A 19,258-nucleotide genomic window follows, 5' to 3' on the forward strand; every position below is an offset into this window, starting at 1 on the left:
CTGTCAGGCAGGCATGGAGCTTTAATAGGGTGCTGGCAGCGACACCTGCAGGCTGTCCACAGTTACTGACGGAGAGGGAGGGTCTTGTTTGTTTCCACGATGATCTGATCCAGTGATGAAAGAAGTATTCAGATCCTTTGGTAGAAGAAGAAGTACTGCAATACGAAAATACTTCAAAACAAGTAAAAGTACTTGGTAAATAGTTTGCTTTAGTAGGCAACCTTTAAAGGGTTGCGTTATATTATAGCTTTATGTTAATATATTAAGTGCTTTAATTGTTTTTATTGCCTCTGCTCCCTTCAAGGGCTGATGATAGTATAGAAATATCAAGTGGTGTTCAATGTTTTAACGGTAACAAAGACACAGTATTAAGTAAAGTTATTTTATTGGTGCGGTATTGTTCTGAACAAGCTATAGTTTCTCTTATACCTTTACGTTTTGGTCTGTGGTTATCCAAGTTAACTTTCACTAAGTTTATAACGAAATTAACATTTAGCATTTAGAATAGACATCACATTTATTAGAATGAATAACCTGATAACGTTCATTAAAATAAGGGGTGACGTTCACTTTAACTAAATGGCTGTTTATATCAGGATGCTTCTGCTTACTCCAAAGATAAATGCACAAATACATATATTTCACTTTACTACTGTATTCCAGCGTACTTGTTGCCACACTTCTTCTGTTACTTGTTTGATATGGCACATGTTCTCGTCCTGCTTGTATGTTTCCACTCTCGTGGATAATACATTTCTATTCTACTTGCAGGCCGCGGCAAAAAAACAATCACGTGGTAAAACAACTTTCGCGTCGTTACCATGGAGCTGTTTATGAAAAGTCGCTGCTCATTGGTGGAGCCGATAGCCGAAACCAAGGTGCGTGCTGTCATTGGTCGGGACGGTTTCCTATTGCGACCAATGGTGATGCGCGCTTTTTACAAACTGCTGCGAGTCCAGGAAGTTGACAGACAGCCCACTGCGGTGAGAACAGACGTAACAAGGGATCTTTAAACCCGCACAAAACCTGGAAAAACAAAACATTTGGAATTAATTGTATCTGAAATACTTTATTGGGAGCACAGAAGGAAGTAGCAGAGGTCCTTTTCTATTTTTGAAGTATGTAATGTATGTGATAAACGGCTTTAAATGCGTATGTGTTAGAGAGAAAGGACATCACGTTTTAACAGTTAGCCTGATGCTCGCGTTAAAACTAATAACACGTTGTTTAGCACCCAGCGCAGAATCTGATCTATTGGTCAGGCTTTTAAATGCGATTATTAAATACCTGGTTTAATACCGAGTTTTGTGTTTTTACTGTCTCACTGGTGGTGAGCTCGAGCTTTCCTACTTGCTGGTTATCTTGCCTCATATCTTTGTGAACTGTGGAGCGGCTCAATTGTGAATTCATAAGTTTGGGAAATTATTGTCGTCTATTGTTTATGTATTTGCCGGTGCATGGTTTATGTATGTTGTCTATCTTTACACACTGTCTGCTATGAGCCTTTTAGAGAGTTTCATGCTTGGTGGTTTATTCGAGTTCGCCCTTTGCTCCTCTAGTTGCTCTTCACGCCGTGCTATCATTATGGACCCCTCATCAGTCCTCTGTCCGCTAAGTCAGAACAGAATCCGTCGTGACATCATGAGGTAAACCAGTTTATTTAAGTATTGGAGACACTGTTCTTCTCTATTTCTCCTGCCTTTAGAGTGATTGATCTCAGTACTTTTTGTGTACAGTGTGTAGCAAATACAGAAAGCTGGAATCAAATGTCCTGTCATATGTGTAATCATGTTCTCTTATTGTTTGATAGTTTATTGTTAATATGTGCCTGCTTTAGATTGTATTTTATTTGGCAAGGTCACTACTATTTGTGTTTGGCATTGAACATTTGCAAAATGTGGCTTCTTTTGTTCAGTAAAAAAAAATAGTGAAATACATTTATACTTCTCAAAGTAAGCCTGCAAGAATTGTTGTATTTGAACCAAAACTTGGATGTAAAACTAATAATCAAAAATAAATTCCAGCAGTGTTTCACTCTAATTCGGTCTATTATTTAGCAATTGACTGGTTTTCTCCACACAGATCAATGAATGAACATAACAAAATACCAGCGCACCCAAAGCCTTCCAAACAGTTCTCCACACCTCACCTTTCCAACCAGAATATTGAGATCCAGGATCCAGGAATCTCAGAAACGGGTAGGAAGGCACCTGTGCAACCAGGTGTCAGTAGGCTTCCAGTGCTTGCAAGGTCCCTGCGTTTCCAGACCCCGTCCGACTTCAGTCAATCTCACTGTAGGTGGGAGGAGAAACTTCTGTCTGTGAGTGCCTCCTTCATGTCCTGCATATTTAAATGTATTCTGTCTAATCATATTAATCGTATGTTCCTAATACTTTTATTTTGTCTACAGGGGAAAACTAAGAATAAAAGGCCATGCACCAGGCCTATACCTTTCAACCTGTCTCAGCCCAAGAAATCAAGAGTGGCCACTGAAAATCATCAACCCCTCTCTGTTTCTCAATCAAGGACCGGCACTCATGCTGTCCAACCTGATAACAATGTATGCAATGCTCGTATAAAAACCCAAAACATTAATGCAAAACCTATAAAACCGCCAGCTACGTTAAACCGCAATGTGGACTCAACTACAGGGACATCTAATGAAAAGGTTCGAGAAAATACACACAGACAGATTTCAGGACAATTTGGGCCTTCCAACACATTTAAGACTTCAGCCATTTCAGACAACCCTTTATCACACATTCCCAATAACGCTATGCATCCGACCAGCGCTGCTCCTTCTGCACAGCCTGCCTTTACTGCAGAGGCCTGTTTGGATAACATGAGCCTGCTTAGTCTCAACGATCCAGCCAAGACATCCCATGCTAGCCAAAACATGCAGCTGACCACAGAGGGCAGTTTTTCCAAAGGTTCAACCGGTGAGTTCAATTTGTTGTTGCCTTATAATGTTCATCTTTTTGTTGAAACTGTTTTTGAGAGGTGATGAATCAACTTTTTGGTAATTTTGAAGGATGAAGTTTGTGGTGCTGTTTCATATTGATTGTATTCTATTTAGCTTGTTTTACTGACACTAATTAAACATTTTTAATACTGCTACAACTGCATTTCTCCGTCGAGTTGAATGTATCTCACCTGCACAACGATACACTTGTAGCTTATAATTAATTAGATAGCTAGAATCATTTGGATTTTCATGATTACCATTTCTCTTTTGTTGTTGTGCCTTTTGATAACTACACTGCTCCCTTATTGTTCCTTGTGAATTGCAGTAAACAGTGTTTCAGACAAAGGGGAGAACTTCCAGTCTGACCATGCAGCTTTGCTCAGTATCCTTCGGAACGAAGGAGTAAGAGTCACAGATGTGGGATGTGCAACTCCACAGTCTAACTCCTACAACTACCTGGTAAACTGGGTTTAAAATGTCATTTACTTCTTTCTTTTACGATGTCTTTTGGTCCCTACTCTTTTACTTACCGGTTATTATTGAGTTTTTAATAGTGAGTTCAGCATTTAACCATTTAAATAAGTTACATCTTTTCAATGTGTTAAATGGTCTCATTTGATGATTCTCTTGTTTGCAGCCCAAGCGAGTGTCTGTCATGAAGAGTCGACAAAAAGCCGGACCCACTACGGGTAAGCGCAAGGTTAAGACATCATGTGTGTACCTAAATATACACTATGTGACCACAGTAGATATAAAACATGTTGTTAACCCCATTGACAATGACAGATATGACTGATTTCATGAATTTTCTTTTTTTAGTCAAACCAGTTTGAGAATTTCGAAGCAATATATTTGTATTACTTTTGTCAAATGAATACATAATTTATTTGATTAAAGAATTAGTTTGATATTTTGGGTCAAACTCTGATTCACTTTCTTGAACTGAGTTAGTTTGGCTTAGAGGTGAAAACAGCTCGCCTGGAAACATGTGCACATGCACATTAGTGTGCCTCCAACTGGGGTCCGTCCACACGTTCCTGCTTGGCCCAGAGGCTTCACATCAAGATAAGCATTACAAACCTTTTCTTTTGACTTGGAAAGATTTGAAAATATAAAACCTTCTTCTATATGAATGCTCTGAATCCCGTATATTGCACCTTAAGTTAGTGATGTATTGTGTCAACGAGAAACGGACAGAAGCAAGCCAATTATAGTTCTTGTGAAACTGAACGCGACTCAGTATTACTTTGTTATGTATAAAGTTACTGAACAAATAATGCAATGTAAATGAACCAGCTTATGCATGTCGATCATAACTGTGCCCTTTGTGCTCTTCTTACAGGATCAATAAGGTTGGTGCAGTTCTCCCCAGACCCTGCTGCGCTGCAAAGTATCCTGCAGAACGAGGGAGTGAAGGGAGGAGGGCCTGCTGGCTCCACACCCCGAAACTCCACCTGTCCACCAGGCAGAGGCACTTCAATCTACACAGTATGTATACACAAACTTTATCATTACATGGTTTTGAATCACAAACACAGTTACATTTAGTGTGTCGCTTCCTTTCTCAGGCTCAGAGAGTGCCGCTCAGAAAGAATCGTGCAGAAGCGTTCGCAGGACCACCAGGTAAGATGCAGAAATGTTGTTTTGGTTTTCTTATGAAGCCTAATGCATCCTTATCTGTAATTTTACACTGACTACACTACACTTTTATCCTCAGCAATAGCGGTCAAAGTGACTCCACTGAAGACGTGGACTCCGCAGAGGGTCCGCGACACCAGGCATCAGCCCATGTCTGCTCTGGTCAGTGTGCATGTATTGTATGTTCATGCTCTGTCTAATTAGGTACGCGGTGATTCTCACAGATGCTCCATTATCTCACCACGCTGCTGTTTTCAGAAATGGCATCAGTCGACACAAAAGTCACCGTACTGCACTCCTGGGCTACGGAGCTGTAAGGCCAACCTTCAGCCGCACCAGGAGGTGAGCACAGGAAATGATGTCCGCTTTTATAACGTCTTCAGAGCTTTTACACAAATCTGTTTGAAAGTCGAACAAGAAACGCAAAGAGAACACAATAAGTGATGATGCGACACCACTGTTTAATTTAAAGATACCTTTTAATATGGAATAACTGAAACGAGAGCATGAATAACATTATGCAATAGCTGTGATCCAGAGCATGTTACTACTATCACCATCACAGCATATATCTTTGACCAGCAATAAACATACATGTGCTCCGTATCACAATTAATATGACTTGTTTGTTAGCAGGAGATTGTCCAGAGATTGTTCGACGATCTAGAGGACGAGCAAAGCACACGTGTGACAGACAAAGATCCTGAGACGCCAGCAGAGCGGCTCCTAGTTCAACACACAACTGTAAGAAGTGAACTTAGGTTTAAACTTAGCAGCCATATATATTATTTCCATATAATATTGAATTAAGTTCTTGTCAGGTTATTTAAAATATTTTGTAAAATCCCTGTATGCTGTTTGGTGTCGTCCCTCACTGCTCCAGACTAAATCCCACTGTGAAGAAAAGGTAGAGGAGAGCAGGGTCGGTGACAACGAGGTTGAGGAGGATCAGCAGAGCATTGTGGGAGGACAGCCGTTCTTCCAGGCACCGCAAAGAGAGTCTGTCATTTTTTTCTCAACGGGCAAAACGCTGTTAAGAGCTCCGCGCTTTAAGAAGCAGGAAGACTCAGCCCGTCACGAGCAGCATGGCCCGGTGCTGCAAGCGGAGAAAGAGGTGTCGCCGGTGTCAGTGCTACCCTGTGAGATCAACCCTCCTGTTCAGAGTCTGACATCTCACAATAATGAATTATACTATAGTATATTAACTATGATACTTTTGGTATTACGCATACAATGAACATTTCCCATGTGACTTTTGTACCATTACAGACCTCGTTGTTCAGAAGACGTGTGCTCTGAGTCCTGCCGTGGCGATGCTGCGTAAGCGTTTGCCTCCTCTGGAGGAGCTTCTTTTGGACGAGGAGGTGGCCTGCTACATCTCAGCGTCTGTCCCGGCTGCTCCCGGTTTTCTCCCTCCTCGGCCCCGCTGTGGAAACCCGCTGGCCTCCATTTTGCACTCCGAAGAGGCCTCTGTGAGTACACCGCTGACTGTGCATATTTATTTGTTTATTTGATCGGGACAGAACATTTTAATGGACATCAGTATAAAATACAAGATGTAAACATGCCGGAATTATCAAGTGATAAAAAAATATACATGTTCAGAGAAGTATTAACGATGCTATGTGTAATGTTTTTACATTAAATCATTAGTTTTGAAATGATTTATCGATCGTATTTTGATCAATTATGGATTGATCAATTAAGTGTATGAAAGGACAAATGACCAGCGTAAGTGACCAGAGCAACCCATGAAGTGTTGAAATGGTTAATTTAACTGACTAAATGATCTATGCAATATGGAAAGTGTTATAATACGGTGTGTGTATGTATGTATATATATATATATATATATATATATATATATATATATATATATATTACAATAAGACTCAGCTGAGGCTGCGCTGAGGCACAGCAAAGCTCCAGCTAAATGCTAACATGGGCATGTTGACGTGCTAAATGTTTACCATGTTTACCACCTTAGTTTAGCTCTTTAGCACTAAACACAGCTGAGGCTGATGGGAAGTATTGGAGACATTTGATTTTTGACCTGATAAAAAGTTGATTGAACACCAAATCTAGAACAATTATTTCTGAGGGAAACATCACAGTCTGGGCCATATCATGACCATCCAATAGTTCTTGAGATGTTGAGCTCAAACCAAAAATGTGAACCTTGTTGTGGCGCTAGCGGAAATGTCATGTGATCTTTAAAGGAATGACACTTTGGCACATTTGGTTGTTTGTTGTCTTTGACCAGATCTGAAAAGATCTATCAACTTCATCCGCTAGTTCAGTACAGAGATACTTTAGGTCCATGCTGAATACTAAATGTAAGCAGGTTGTGAGTGCTTTGAGTATTCACACATACGCTCCCTATAAAACATATCTCTCGGAAAGCAAGAAAGCAAATTAGCTTGGTTCTTAAAGTATTAAACTATTCCTTTTATATGTATGTATGATGCAACACAGTGCATTGCGAAAGTTATCACATTTGGTTTGACAGTGACATCCAACACTAAACATCAAACTTAACATACACATAGCATATATATATTCTCTGCACATGAACACAAATATTTCTTATTGTTTTGTTTTCCAGACATTTGTTCCGATTGGTTTCGATCCCTCGTCCGGCTGTTGTTCTCCACAAAGCTCTCCGCTGTGGGAGAGGTGACTTTGCACTAATAAGTACAGTATTTGTATTACAGTTCATATCTAGAGTGGATACGTTCACTCTGGTATACTGATGACACTCTTTTAATGAAACTTTTTTAGTTTGTCCAACACTGTTAGCTGCTTGTATAGGCTTTTTGTCTCATGGATGCTTTTTGAAAGAATACATATATAATGCGGCTTTTACACTGCAGGTATTCATGTAAACGAAGTCGATGCACACTTATTAGAAACAATGTTTATTAAATGTATTTTTTTTTTAAGTTGGAAAAACAAACGTCTTAAAAGGTCAATGAAGACTGAACTTAACCAGCGTTATGGCTTTAGTATACATCTGGATTAGGATGACTCCCCAGAATCTTCTTGTGTGAATTGAAAATGATTGATGTTCTCAATGTACAATGTTTATAATAAATATATATATATATATATATATGGCACTGTCTGTTTTTTTTAAATTTTATTTATTATCAATCATTTTTATAATCAAGTAATCATATAATTGTAATTCATTTATGAAGGAAACGCATCAAATATGTGTTTGTTCAAGCAGCTCAAATATCAGAATGGACTGATCTCTCTTTTAAATCATAATAAATGTAATATCTTTGGGGGTTTTGGACTGTTGAACTTGATGATGTTACCTTGAGCTTTTGGAACATGAAATTGACATTGATGACGATATTGAAATCGTTCCTATTCAGGCTATATCAGCTTCTGCTACTTTGATTTGAATTATCCTTTTTTTTTTTTTTTTTTTTTTTTTTTAATCTGCCTCTTGTAAATCCCCACATTTTTTGCCTAATAATGTTAATTATTAGAACTTCAGGCAGTTATTTTTCCTGAAGTCTTGCGTAATGCTGTCGCCGCTCACACAAACTCCTCAGCATTACAGACATGGAAAAAAAGTCTTCTTTATTGCATGAAACGAGATATGAAAGGTTTGCTTTCAAAATCAGAGCCATTTATTGCCAAGTATGTTGGACATACAATTTGTCTTGGTGGTTGGTGTAAAACATTGGACAATAAACTACATTTCCCATATGGCCTCGGTGTCAAATGTAGAGTTCGAACCTTTTACCGGAAACATGAAACAAGGTGCACATATCAGCGTCATGTGACACAGTATCTGGTTTTAGAGAGAAGACAGTATTTATACTACATTCAGTACAGTATGTGTGAAAAAACTGCTGCTGGAGCTGTTCTGTGACAAAATAAACTAAAACGTTTTGGAAATCCTTTTCATATTTTATGGCTTTGTTTGTATCAATTGGACATAATTAATCTGAAATGCATTCAAACTGTTTCCTGTCACATGAGCGCCATGTGCTATTGTGTTTTCCTGTCTGTAACTGTCGCCTGCAGGTGGTATATTTAGTAGAGTTGTAAGTGGGTGGTGGAGGGTGTCAGTGGGTGGGGGCTCTGTGAACACTAGTCTATAAAGCCTGTGCCTTCACTGGTGCCTCCCTGAGGAGCAGAGGGTGAAGCAAGAGCGCCGCTATTCTCGCTCCTTTTCTTTCCCTTCGTCGTGTCGACAGCCCCCGATCTTCTGGAATCATGTCCGATGATCTCCATCCAACCGTCGACCCCACGAAGATGGGGCTTGGTTGCTCCATCGCCGTGCTGACGTCAGGAGGAGACGCCCAAGGTAAGCACAGTCTCCAGTACTTTACCACAGCTTCATTTTGAACTGTCAAAACTCAAAAAGAATCCGTCGGTTGGCATCTTCCCTGCTGGTGTGTCTGAGTACAACACTGAATCCCAACCAGCTGTAAGTAGCCTATGCTCCTACAGGGGCCAACAGAGTATCATGTTAATGCCCTGCATGACATCTGTAGATCGTCCAGGAGTCAAAGAACAGAAAGGGCAAGCAACACGTCAGAGTGGCTCAGTTCAAAGCCAGCTGTCGGAGGTTGATGCATGTTTGGCTGCCATGATAAGATTGCGTCTCGGATTCACAACACCACTAGTGTTTGATGTATTTTCAGCACACCTTAAAATGTCCTTACAAGTGACAGACAAGGCACAACATGCATTGTGTGGCAGATCAAGAGTATACACTCTATACGTTTAAACTGAGAGTTTGTTAAGATATCATCCATACAGGCTGCATTTGACTTTGTCTTATAAACTTTAAAACTAGCATTAAGTTCCTCTAGGAAATTGCTTTATCAACTGTACTTGAAGTTCAACTGGACGATGTCTCATATATAGCTCCTGATCCTATGTGATCTCGCTACCCTCTAAACCTGACTATCTGCCCAAGTGTTCCCTTATTTCAGATCTTTGGGGCTAATTTGAGTGGCGTTGACCTTTTTCTGGTATGGAGGAGAGAAATGCCCCCGATCCACAGCTGCTGTCTGGTGAAACCAGAGCTGCATCGTGCCAAGCTGCCACAACACAAGCTCACACTGTGGCATTTAGTGTACTGGACATCCAGGGGCAGGATGGTACACAAGACAGACAGTCCCATAAATTCTGCTGCTATCCTTTTCATACGGCTATTTCTGGCTCATCTGTTGACGATGCATAGGTCACTTAAAGGTCTTAAGCTGATATTTGACAGGAACTGTTAAACTGAGTTGGACTTTGTCCTATGATGTGACCTCAAATGATCACATTACCATCACATTTGTTCATTTGTGTGTCTCAGGTATGAACGCTGCTGTGAGAGCCACAGTCAGAGTTGGTCTCTACACCGGAGCCAAAGTCTTCTTTGTTCATGAGGTATGGACTACATAACGGCCACAGTGCATTCAGCAGAGACACCACAGGATAAAACTTTGTTTTTCATGCATTAATACATTTTTAAATGTTGCGCTATTTTGCTTCCACAACATGTCCTCTTTCAGACTAGTGGAAAGAAAACATCCCAAATCCACATTTAGGTGTCTATGTAACTATTTGTGTCTAAATGTACCAACGGTTAGCATTAGATAAAGCCTAATTTACATATTTAAACATAGAAAGTAACTTGAGACATCCTTTCGTAACCTTTTGCCCTATTAAGCTGTGGTGTCATACAGATGTCTGCAATTTTACACACATATATTTAAAGGCTGTTTCAAAGATTTTCTCATAATCTGAGCCTTATAGTTTTATCTCTATCTATATTCTGAAGGTTTGTTCATACAATATATCATTCGTATCCTGATTCATACAACATTTAATACCTGAAAACATAATGTACAAAATATCGTTTTAATGGCTGTTGACAATATTTTCAGATTTATGTAGTGATACAAAGAGATATATAAACTCCCCGTGGTAAAAACCCTTTACTCTAATATGCTAACAAAATAAAACAATCATTTTGAACCTGGTTTTATCCAATGCCAATGTATGCATACTACCACATATTTGGTAAGACAATACCTCATTTGCATATTTAAACGTAGCATTTCAGAGAACTTGTTCTACAGAAAATATTGGCCTTCATGTAAGTAATTAACTGGGGAAGTGTCATGGTGTTTTCATGGTTTATTTTGTTATCCCGTTCACCTGGTTTGTCTCCCTTAAAGAAAGGAAAGGGTTGTGTAGCAGTGCAGGGTTAACCAGCACATCAGGCATAATAACTGTATCTTTAATATTGTGTGCTGCAGGGCTACCAGGGTCTGGTGGATGGAGGAGACAACATCCACCCCGCCACATGGGAGAGTGTGTCCATGATGCTTCAGCTGGTGAGTAAATACAACTAGTCGTGTTTGTTCAGGTATCCATCTTGAGAGTTCTTCTGCCACACCAATACATTTAAGGTTGCTGGGATTTTGTTTAAACTCCTCACAGCACAAACAATTACAGTTAAAAGTGCAGCAGCAGCTGTGTTTCCATAAGAAGTCATCATTATGCCGAAGTGCAGAACCGCACAAAATTGTATTCTCCTCTATTGTATCCGGGTGACTGCAGCAAGCTGATGCCTCAAAACTAGTTAAAAGTGAACGTATCGGCCTGGCCCGACAGATAGGTAATTAGGGAGAATGAATCCTTTAACCAAAATGAGCTTCCTCCGTAGGGTGGCCGGGCTCAGCCTTAGAGATAGGGTAAGGAGCTCGGACATCAGGGGGGAGCTTGGAGTCGAGTCGCTGCTCCTTTGTGTCGAAAGGAGTCAGCTGAGGTGGTTCGGGCATCTAGTCAGGATGCCTCCTGGACGCCTCCCATTAGAGGTTTTCCGGGTACGTCCAACTGGTAGGAGGCCCCGGGGAAGACCGAGGACACGCTGGAGGGATTATATCTCCCGGCTGGCCTTGGAACGCCTCGGGATCCCCCAGAATGATCTGGAAAGTGTTGCGGGTGAGAGGGAGGCCTGGGTCGGCCTGCTGAACCTGCTGCCACCGCGACCCGACCCCGGATAAGCGGCTGATAATGGATGGATGGATGGATGGAATCCTTTAACCTTTTAATATATCTAATCCACTTGCATCCTCCACATTTCACGCTGTGAAACGCTCGTAACATGAGCAACTTGTTTCTTGAGTGCTGATATTAAATGGCTGCCTCAGAAAGATGATGGAGATGCAATAATACTGTGATGCCTGTGAGTCACATTTCTTGTGTTGTATAAATAAAGAACCTGGCAAGTGGAGAGGGAATGACGTGCTAAGATTTATGAAGTATGTGAAAGTGAGCAATGGAGTGAGAACGGGCTATGCTAGATTTCAAGGATATCACTTCTAAAGTGACACTAGCTACCCAAATCGTGATGCAACCTCATTTTACAGCATCTTACTGAGTCTAATTCCACAATGTTATAAAGCCATTTTGATGAGCATCAGCTCGTGTTTATTTATAATATTGGGTAACAGTTGGGGAAAATATTGTGTCAGCAATCACTGCATTATTACATTCGTCTTCTCTCAAAGCCAGAAATCGTTTGTGTGTCAGTACCTTCTCTTCTTCACTCGTCAGGGCGGCACTGTCATCGGCAGCGCCCGCAGCAAGGACTTCCGCACCAGAGAGGGTCGTATGAAGGCAGCTGGCCACCTGGTGAAGCTGGGCATCACCAACCTGTGTGTGATCGGAGGCGACGGCAGTCTGACTGGAGCCAACGAGTTCAGGGCTGAGTGGAGCGGGCTGCTGGTTGACCTCGTCCAAGCTGGTAAAGAGACCAACGTAGTGTGGCTATAAGAATAATAATGGGTCCTGCAGCCTTCAACAACCTCAGCCTGTACTCTCCTAATACATCCTATTAAAGATGGGAATAATTGTTTTGGAAGGTATTTAAACAAATATATAAACCATGCACACATCAGTTATTTTCCAAAAATGCCAAAATCAGATACGTCTTCTTTGACAGCGAGGTAAATAAAACACACTTCTCACCTCTCGGCGATAGCGCCTGTGAGTAAAGGAAGAAATACTGCGTCACTCTCCCTGTTTTTCATTTTTAATTTATGCAGGTACGATTACAAAAGCAGAAGCCAAGACATCTTCCCACCTGAACATCGTGGGCATGGTGGGCTCCATCGACAACGACTTCTGTGGCACCGACATGACCATTGGCACTGACTCCGCCCTTCACCGCATCATTGAGGTGGTGGATGCCATCACCACAACCGCACAGAGGTCAGACATCATTGTGACCCTCCATCCATGCACACAGTGATTCACTTTTAAATTCAACAAGGATAAAATTAGATCATTTCAGCAGTAAAATAACAGTACACATGAGGTATGCAGGAAATAATACAGATCTGCATCAGGTCAAGTAAATAACTGCCACTTTAAGTGTATAAAGAAGGGTGAATGTGTATTGTTTACTCATTGCTTTTTTTTATTTAAGTGTATACAAACTATCAAACTATCCTCTTCTCATTTGTACAAAATGCATCTCACCCACAGCCACCAGAGGACGTTCATCCTGGAAGTGATGGGCAGACACTGTGGGTCAGTACCTTGTGAGCTTGGTTCATTAATGTGTGAGTGGATGTGTGTTGTGCGTGACAGGGAAACATTTGTGTGTATGTAGTAATCAGTGGCCTAAAATAGAATACATTTTCATCTGTTTAAATATATTTTGTCACTCTGTTTGCATATTATTGTTATTACAATTATTGTGTGTGTGTGTGTGTGTGTGTGTGTGTGTGTGTGTGTGTCTGTCTGCAGGTACCTAGCCCTGGTGACAGCTCTGTCCTGCGGTGCAGACTGGGTGTTCATTCCAGAGATGCCACCAGATGAGGATTGGGAGAACCATTTGTGTAGGAGGCTGGCAGATGTATGTGTGTCTTTATTTGCAGATGGAGATGCCACAAAAATGTCATTCAGAATGTACAAGTATATTTTTTCCTCTGTTTTTTCTAGCAAAGGGCCAGAGGTTCTCGTCTGAATGTGATTATAGTGGCTGAGGGTGCGATATCTAGAGATGGCATGCCGATTACATCTGACCAGATCAAGAAGGCAAGGCCTTTTTTCCAATGTTAGTGTGGTAAAGTATGAATCCAAGTTGCTCAGACAACGGGCCATAGTAACATGGATTCATTTTTCCCCAGCTGGTGACTGACAGGCTCGGCTTTGATACCCGCATCACTGTTCTTGGACACGTGCAGCGAGGAGGAACACCCTCCGCCTTCGACAGAATTCTAGTAAGTGTCTAATTAAAACACTAAATATAAATGTACACCGCCCACACACACCTGATGAGCTGTGTGTGTGTGTGTGTGTGTGTGTGTGTGTGTGTGTGTGTGTGTGTGTGTGTGTGTGTGTGTGTGGTCCAGGGCAGCAGGATGGGTGTGGAGGCGGTGATGGCGCTGCTGGAGGCCAACCCAGACACTCCTGCCTGTGTCGTCAGCCTGTCGGGGAACCAGGCAGTCAGACTGCCGCTCATGGAGTGTGTGCAAGTGGTACGTGAAAATATTTAGTTACTGAGTTTTGCTACTTGTTTTGGAGGATGTGCATGTGCACTGACATTACAGTCATGGATTGCTTAATGAATCTCACTTTGCAACAGACCAAAGATGTGACTGCCGCCATGGCTGAGGGCAGATTTGAGGATGCCATCAAACTCAGAGGAAAGTAAGAATTTCCCTCTTAAATTTAAAACATTGCAATTATAATAAACATTTCAATTGATCGATAATTCTTTTATTTAAATTTAAATTCATAATCCTTAGACAATCCAGAACTATTATAATAATTATATATATATATATATATATATATATACATATTATAAATTAATTAAATACAAATCTAATTGATGCATATTTGCCCCATAAAACAACACAGAAAAACAAGCAAAGAGTAAAAAAATGTTTTTTAAATCAATGTTATAACTGATAGAGATTGATACCAATATTCAAATATTCAAAAAAGAAAAGAGTGTATTGCTCTGAGTTATCAACACTCAACCTTATTTATGTTGCGCAGGAGTTTTGAGAACAACTGGAACACGTACAAGCTGCTGGCTCACATCAACCCCCCAGATGTTAAGGTAAGGACCATGAATTTTCTAAGCCAGACTAAAGAGTATCGTTTGTGAAAAATAAAATGAACTATTGCAATGTTTACACCAAGATGTTTTGACATCCCATTCTCTGTCTTACTGACCAGAGCAACATCAACGTGGCCATCATGAACATCGGCGCTCCCTGCGCCGGTATGAACGCTGCCGTCCGTTCAGCAGTCAGGATGGGCATCATCCAGGGCCACAGCATGTTGGCTGTCCATGACGGCTTCGACGGTCTGGCTCATGGACAGGTCTGTGTACATTTACACACACATTTATTTATATATATATATACACACATACTGTATACACAGTATATATATATTGGAAATAGAACTTACACTGTTGTTTGTCTGCATCTAAATAGTCATCTATGTTTTATTGTTTGTTGTACAGTACTCAGTATGTGTTTCTTCCTGCAGATCGAGCCAATCACCTGGGTTTCAGTGACTGGCTGGACTGGAAAAGGAGGCTCAATGTTGGGCACCAAGAGGTAAAATATAAGTTGTTAGCAGGGGAGGGGTCAGTTTGTCTCCTGAGCACTGACGAGGTGTCCTTGGGCAAGGTACCAAACCCCCAAACTACTCATTGCTCTTGACAATATAAGTTGATTTACCATTTACCATTTTCAATAAAACTACGACACATTTATTCTGTAATTTGTGTCTGTTACCCAAAGAACTCTGCCAGGTAAATTGTTGGAGGAAATCAGCCAGAATATTGCCAAGTTCAACATCCATGCTTTAGTGATCATCGGTGGATTTGAGGTAAAAAGATGTGACAGCAGATTGTGTTGTTTGAACAACACACACAAAAAACCCTGCAACAAATGATTCTTGATGTTCTCCCGCGCTGCAGGCCTATGTGGGAGGCCTGGAGCTGGTTCAGGCCAGAGAGAAATATGAGGAATTGTGCATTCCTATGGTGGTTATCCCCGCCACCGTCTCCAACAACGTCCCGGGCTCTGACTTCAGCATCGGCGCCGACACCGCCCTCAACACCATCACCGCTGTCAGTGCCTCAACAACAGATATGCACACATATGTACACAAAATAACTGCTAAATAAATTTCTCCTATTTTTAATTGCAGACTTGCGACAGAATCAAGCAGTCTGCAGCCGGGACTAAGCGCCGCGTATTCATCGTTGAGACTATGGGCGGATACTGCGGCTACTTGTCCACCATGGCCGGTCTGGCTGCTGGGGCTGATGCCGCCTACATCTTTGAGGAGAAATTTGGCATTAAAGACCTGGAAGTGAGTTGATATTAGGACCTGTTAATCCAGTTTTCAGTTGCTACTCTGTACCTTTAAACAGTGATGTGTACTACTTGTGATCTGTGGACTGTAGGTGAACGTGGACCACCTTTTGCAGAAGATGAAGACAACAGTGAAGAGAGGTTTGATTCTCAGGTTGGTTTTCAGTCGAGTGTGAACCAAATGTGCAGCAGATATGAATTGTGTTACTTCTAGGGTGAATGCTTACTTCTGAGTTAACAATGAGGAAATTTAAAACACACATGTTGGCTCCAGTTTACTCACTTTAGATGTATTCATCAAGTAACAGAATGGCTAACATCTGCTTTATAACCTTTTAATCATGAATTCAAAATGTGAGTTATTTCACGTTCCCTTTGGACCAAAGGCATAGATAAACCCCTCATAGGTATTTTCTTTTCTAAAAGGACTTTAAAACCTTCAATACCTTGATGATATAAGTCTTCATGTATTATGTAATATCCTAACATAACAGTCAGCTATTAGTCCAAATCCTTCTAGATAACAGTACAACAATCTGTCAATTTTCATTCTACAATAGGAACGAGAACGCAAATGCCAACTACACCACTGACTTCATCTTCAACCTGTACTCTGAGGAGGGCAAAGGCGTCTTCGACTGCCGTAAGAATGTCCTCGGACACATGCAGCAGGTCTGTTTATGCGGCAAAGTGATCCACTTAAAACTGATTTTGTCCTTCTTTTTGCGAAACTACAATGTGGTTGATGATGCACCTGTCTGTCCTTTATTTACAGGGGGGCACTCCAACTCCCTTTGACAGAAACTTTGGCACAAAGATGGGTGCCAAGACTGTTCTGTGGCTCACTGAGAAACTCAAGGATTGTTACAGGCACGGTACGTGGGCCTCCAATCGAATGGTTCTATGGCACGTTTTGAAGAATATATGACACCAACAGGCAGTGGTGACATGTCACTGAGTACATTCACTGCAAGTATCATTTAAACATACTCGTACCTACTTGAACTTTTCCATTTCATTATAGTTACTTTATATTTAAATGGAAGATGTTGTTGTTTCCTCCACTACATTTATGTAACAGCTTTACTTACTGGTTACTTTGCAGATGAAGATCATATACACAGAACACATAATCTGCTTAGAAAATATGATGGGTACAGTTTATGAAGTAATTAAAATGTTGAAGTAAAATACCACGCACACATTAATGCATCAATAATTGAAATCCAATTGTATAATTGCATATTTCTCTCTGGCCTGAACCAGCTCCAGGCCTTTTACTTTTAAAACTATATTATATTATTTTAATATAACTCCTATTTAATAAGGTAAGATCCATTGACATTGGGATCTAATTTTCAATGAATACCTGAGTAAATGTAAATATGAATACAATATAGAAATGTTTAATACATTAGAATATAACAACATAACATAAAAGCAGTCATTTTCCTTTTAGTAAAGTATTTTACACAATATGGTATTGATACTTTTACTTAAGTAAAGCATCTGAATACCTTCTCCACCATTAACGGGAGTTAAATGAAATGTTTCACTTCCTGTGTCCTTTAGGTCGCATCTTTGCCAACACGCCAGACTCTGCCTGTGTGCTGGGCATGAGGAAGAGGGCGCTCCACTTCCAGCCTCTTTCTGAACTGAAGGGAGACACAGATCTTGAGTAAGATCCATGTAACTTACTGTACTGCTAGTAACTTGTTTATATGGTTATTATATGATGATGAATCTTCTGTCTGCTGCAGGCACCGCATCCCTAAGACACAGTGGTGGCTGAAGATTAGGCCCATCATGAAGATCCTGGCCAAGTACGACATCAAACTGGACACATCCGAACACACCGACATGGAGCATGTGAAGAAGAGGAGTCCTCTCGGGAAATAGACTCAGTCTGCGCCCAAGAACAGAGCGAGGCGATTTCTCTGTTCCATTACACAATATTGTTATTGTCCCACTACCTGTCCACATGCCTTGGTAAAAGAGCTGCTATCTTATAATTTATAATCATTGAAGTCCAGTTAAAAGACTCAATCTGCAGTGAGGTTCTGTAGCTCTCCCAACTTCCAAAACCTTCAATGAATCAAATACCAGACATCAAGCATCCAATTATAGATATATTTACAAAAATGTAATTGTGTGTCCTTTTTGTGAAATGGATCAGAGTGGGAATTTATCTGAGAAATAGAGAAAAAATAATCTTAATAATTTAAAAACAGTATCCTTGTACATGTACAGTAAGAATTCTAAAGGTGTTTAAATTGATGGCGTTTTTTAAGACACATATAGATGTGTGGGACAAACAACCAGCCGAAATACAAAAAAACTTTAAATAATATATATTTGTATCAACTTACTCCTGCAGTGGATATGAATTGTGTTACAAGTAGTCTGTGCTAACGTACCACTTAAGAGTTAACAGTGTGTGCATTTAAATCGGCTAACACATGTTTTGGCTCAAGTTAAGCAACGGAATGGCTAACATTTGATTTATAACCTTATATTTGTGAATTCAAAATGTGAGTGCTTGTACATTCACGTTTGACCATAGTGCAAACATAGATAATCAATTTCCAAAAGGATTTTGAGTCATCCATGTCACATGATATCTGGAAATATGAAGTTAAAGGCAACATATTCACTACTATTCCAGTTACCACATCCAACAGACTGTGGTTAAACCTGAATATCCCAGTCACTCAAACACAAAATCCATCATAACATTTTCAAAAAATGGTCTTTGTTATGAACAAAGTATAACCAGTGGAGACTTTGTATCTACTACATCAATAATCCAATAAGATATATTAAATGATCAGTGTTATACTGTGTGACCTAAATATTAATTAATGTAAGTGTTTTCAGTGACTCATCACCTGATCCTGATTACATCACAGCTAACCTCTCTCTGTGATGCTAGAAACCATTAATTGAACCTTCTGTTAATCAGTGAGCATCCTTTATGATCATTACCAGGATAATTGTATATTGTATTAGCTCAATCTGAGGAATCCTGATGGCCTATAAAAAGGGAATACAGATGCATTATACTGAAAGATGTGTATATAAATTGCCTTTATACATTACACAACATAATACAACACCAGGAGTATCGAAATTGACTTGGAAGGATGTTCAGGCATACAAGGAGAAAAGTACTTGTTTCAAGTTGTATCTTTTAATCATTTAGATTTTTACAAATGTGGTTTGAAATTAAATAAAGAATAATTAAACTTTAGAATAAAAGTAGATGGAATCGACCCTT

The 19,258-nt window shown here is 40.3% G+C and overlaps 2 protein-coding genes across 5 annotated transcripts; both read left to right on the top strand.

Annotated features, from left to right (window-relative positions):
* The first annotated feature begins 959 nt into the window (after positions 1-959).
* Positions 960-7,672, top strand: troap (trophinin associated protein). 4 transcript variants are annotated; one of them, XM_034536941.1, is made up of 15 exons: positions 960-1,118; positions 1,560-1,646; positions 2,083-2,320; positions 2,411-2,668; positions 2,810-2,939; positions 3,291-3,424; positions 3,603-3,654; positions 4,308-4,453; positions 4,534-4,588; positions 4,683-4,765; positions 4,862-4,945; positions 5,237-5,347; positions 5,487-5,742; positions 5,873-6,075; positions 7,209-7,672. In XM_034536941.1, the coding sequence occupies exons 2-15, from the start codon at positions 1,585-1,587 to the stop codon at positions 7,281-7,283; spliced, it is 1,887 nt and encodes a 628-aa protein (XP_034392832.1). In that variant the 5' UTR covers positions 960-1,118; positions 1,560-1,584; the 3' UTR covers positions 7,284-7,672. The 4 variants fall into 4 exon arrangements, with proteins under 4 accessions (XP_034392832.1, XP_034392834.1, XP_034392830.1 ...); XM_034536943.1 differs by having other exon boundaries at positions 2,411-2,560; XM_034536939.1 differs by having other exon boundaries at positions 2,411-2,939.
* Positions 7,673-8,629: 957 nt separating this feature from the next.
* Positions 8,630-18,128, top strand: pfkma (phosphofructokinase, muscle a). Its single transcript, XM_034536938.1, has 22 exons — positions 8,630-8,930; positions 9,936-10,009; positions 10,885-10,962; positions 12,188-12,377; positions 12,679-12,844; positions 13,121-13,165; positions 13,385-13,493; positions 13,580-13,675; positions 13,768-13,860; positions 13,993-14,118; positions 14,226-14,290; positions 14,645-14,708; positions 14,828-14,974; positions 15,146-15,216; positions 15,403-15,490; positions 15,582-15,734; positions 15,815-15,979; positions 16,074-16,135; positions 16,542-16,653; positions 16,757-16,856; positions 17,554-17,659; positions 17,742-18,128. Exons 1-22 carry the CDS (start codon positions 8,840-8,842, stop codon positions 17,878-17,880), a joined length of 2,340 nt encoding a protein of 779 aa, XP_034392829.1. The 5' UTR covers positions 8,630-8,839; the 3' UTR covers positions 17,881-18,128.
* Positions 18,129-19,258: the final 1,130 nt, after the last annotated feature.

This window comes from Cyclopterus lumpus, chromosome 7, assembly GCF_009769545.1.
Source record: "Cyclopterus lumpus isolate fCycLum1 chromosome 7, fCycLum1.pri, whole genome shotgun sequence".
NCBI classification, from domain to species: domain Eukaryota; kingdom Metazoa; phylum Chordata; class Actinopteri; order Perciformes; family Cyclopteridae; genus Cyclopterus; species Cyclopterus lumpus.

What these genes read in the sequence shown, in the direction of transcription:
- pfkma (XM_034536938.1), top strand. Translation starts at nt 8,840, where the DNA reads ATGTCCGATGATCTCCATCCAACCGTCGACCCCACGAAGATGGGGCTT. An exon ending in TGTCCATGATGCTTCAGCTG is followed by an intron (nt 10,963 to 12,187) that starts GTGAGTAAATAC and finishes TTCACTCGTCAG; the next exon opens with GGCGGCACTGTCATCGGCAG. An exon ending in GGTTGACCTCGTCCAAGCTG is followed by an intron (nt 12,378 to 12,678) that starts GTAAAGAGACCA and finishes TAATTTATGCAG; the next exon opens with GTACGATTACAAAAGCAGAA.
- troap (XM_034536939.1), top strand. Translation starts at nt 1,585, where the DNA reads ATGGACCCCTCATCAGTCCTCTGTCCGCTAAGTCAGAACAGAATCCGT. An exon ending in ACCTTCAGCCGCACCAGGAG is followed by an intron (nt 4,946 to 5,236) that starts GTGAGCACAGGA and finishes CTTGTTTGTTAG; the next exon opens with CAGGAGATTGTCCAGAGATT. An exon ending in GCCGGTGTCAGTGCTACCCT is followed by an intron (nt 5,743 to 5,872) that starts GTGAGATCAACC and finishes GTACCATTACAG; the next exon opens with ACCTCGTTGTTCAGAAGACG.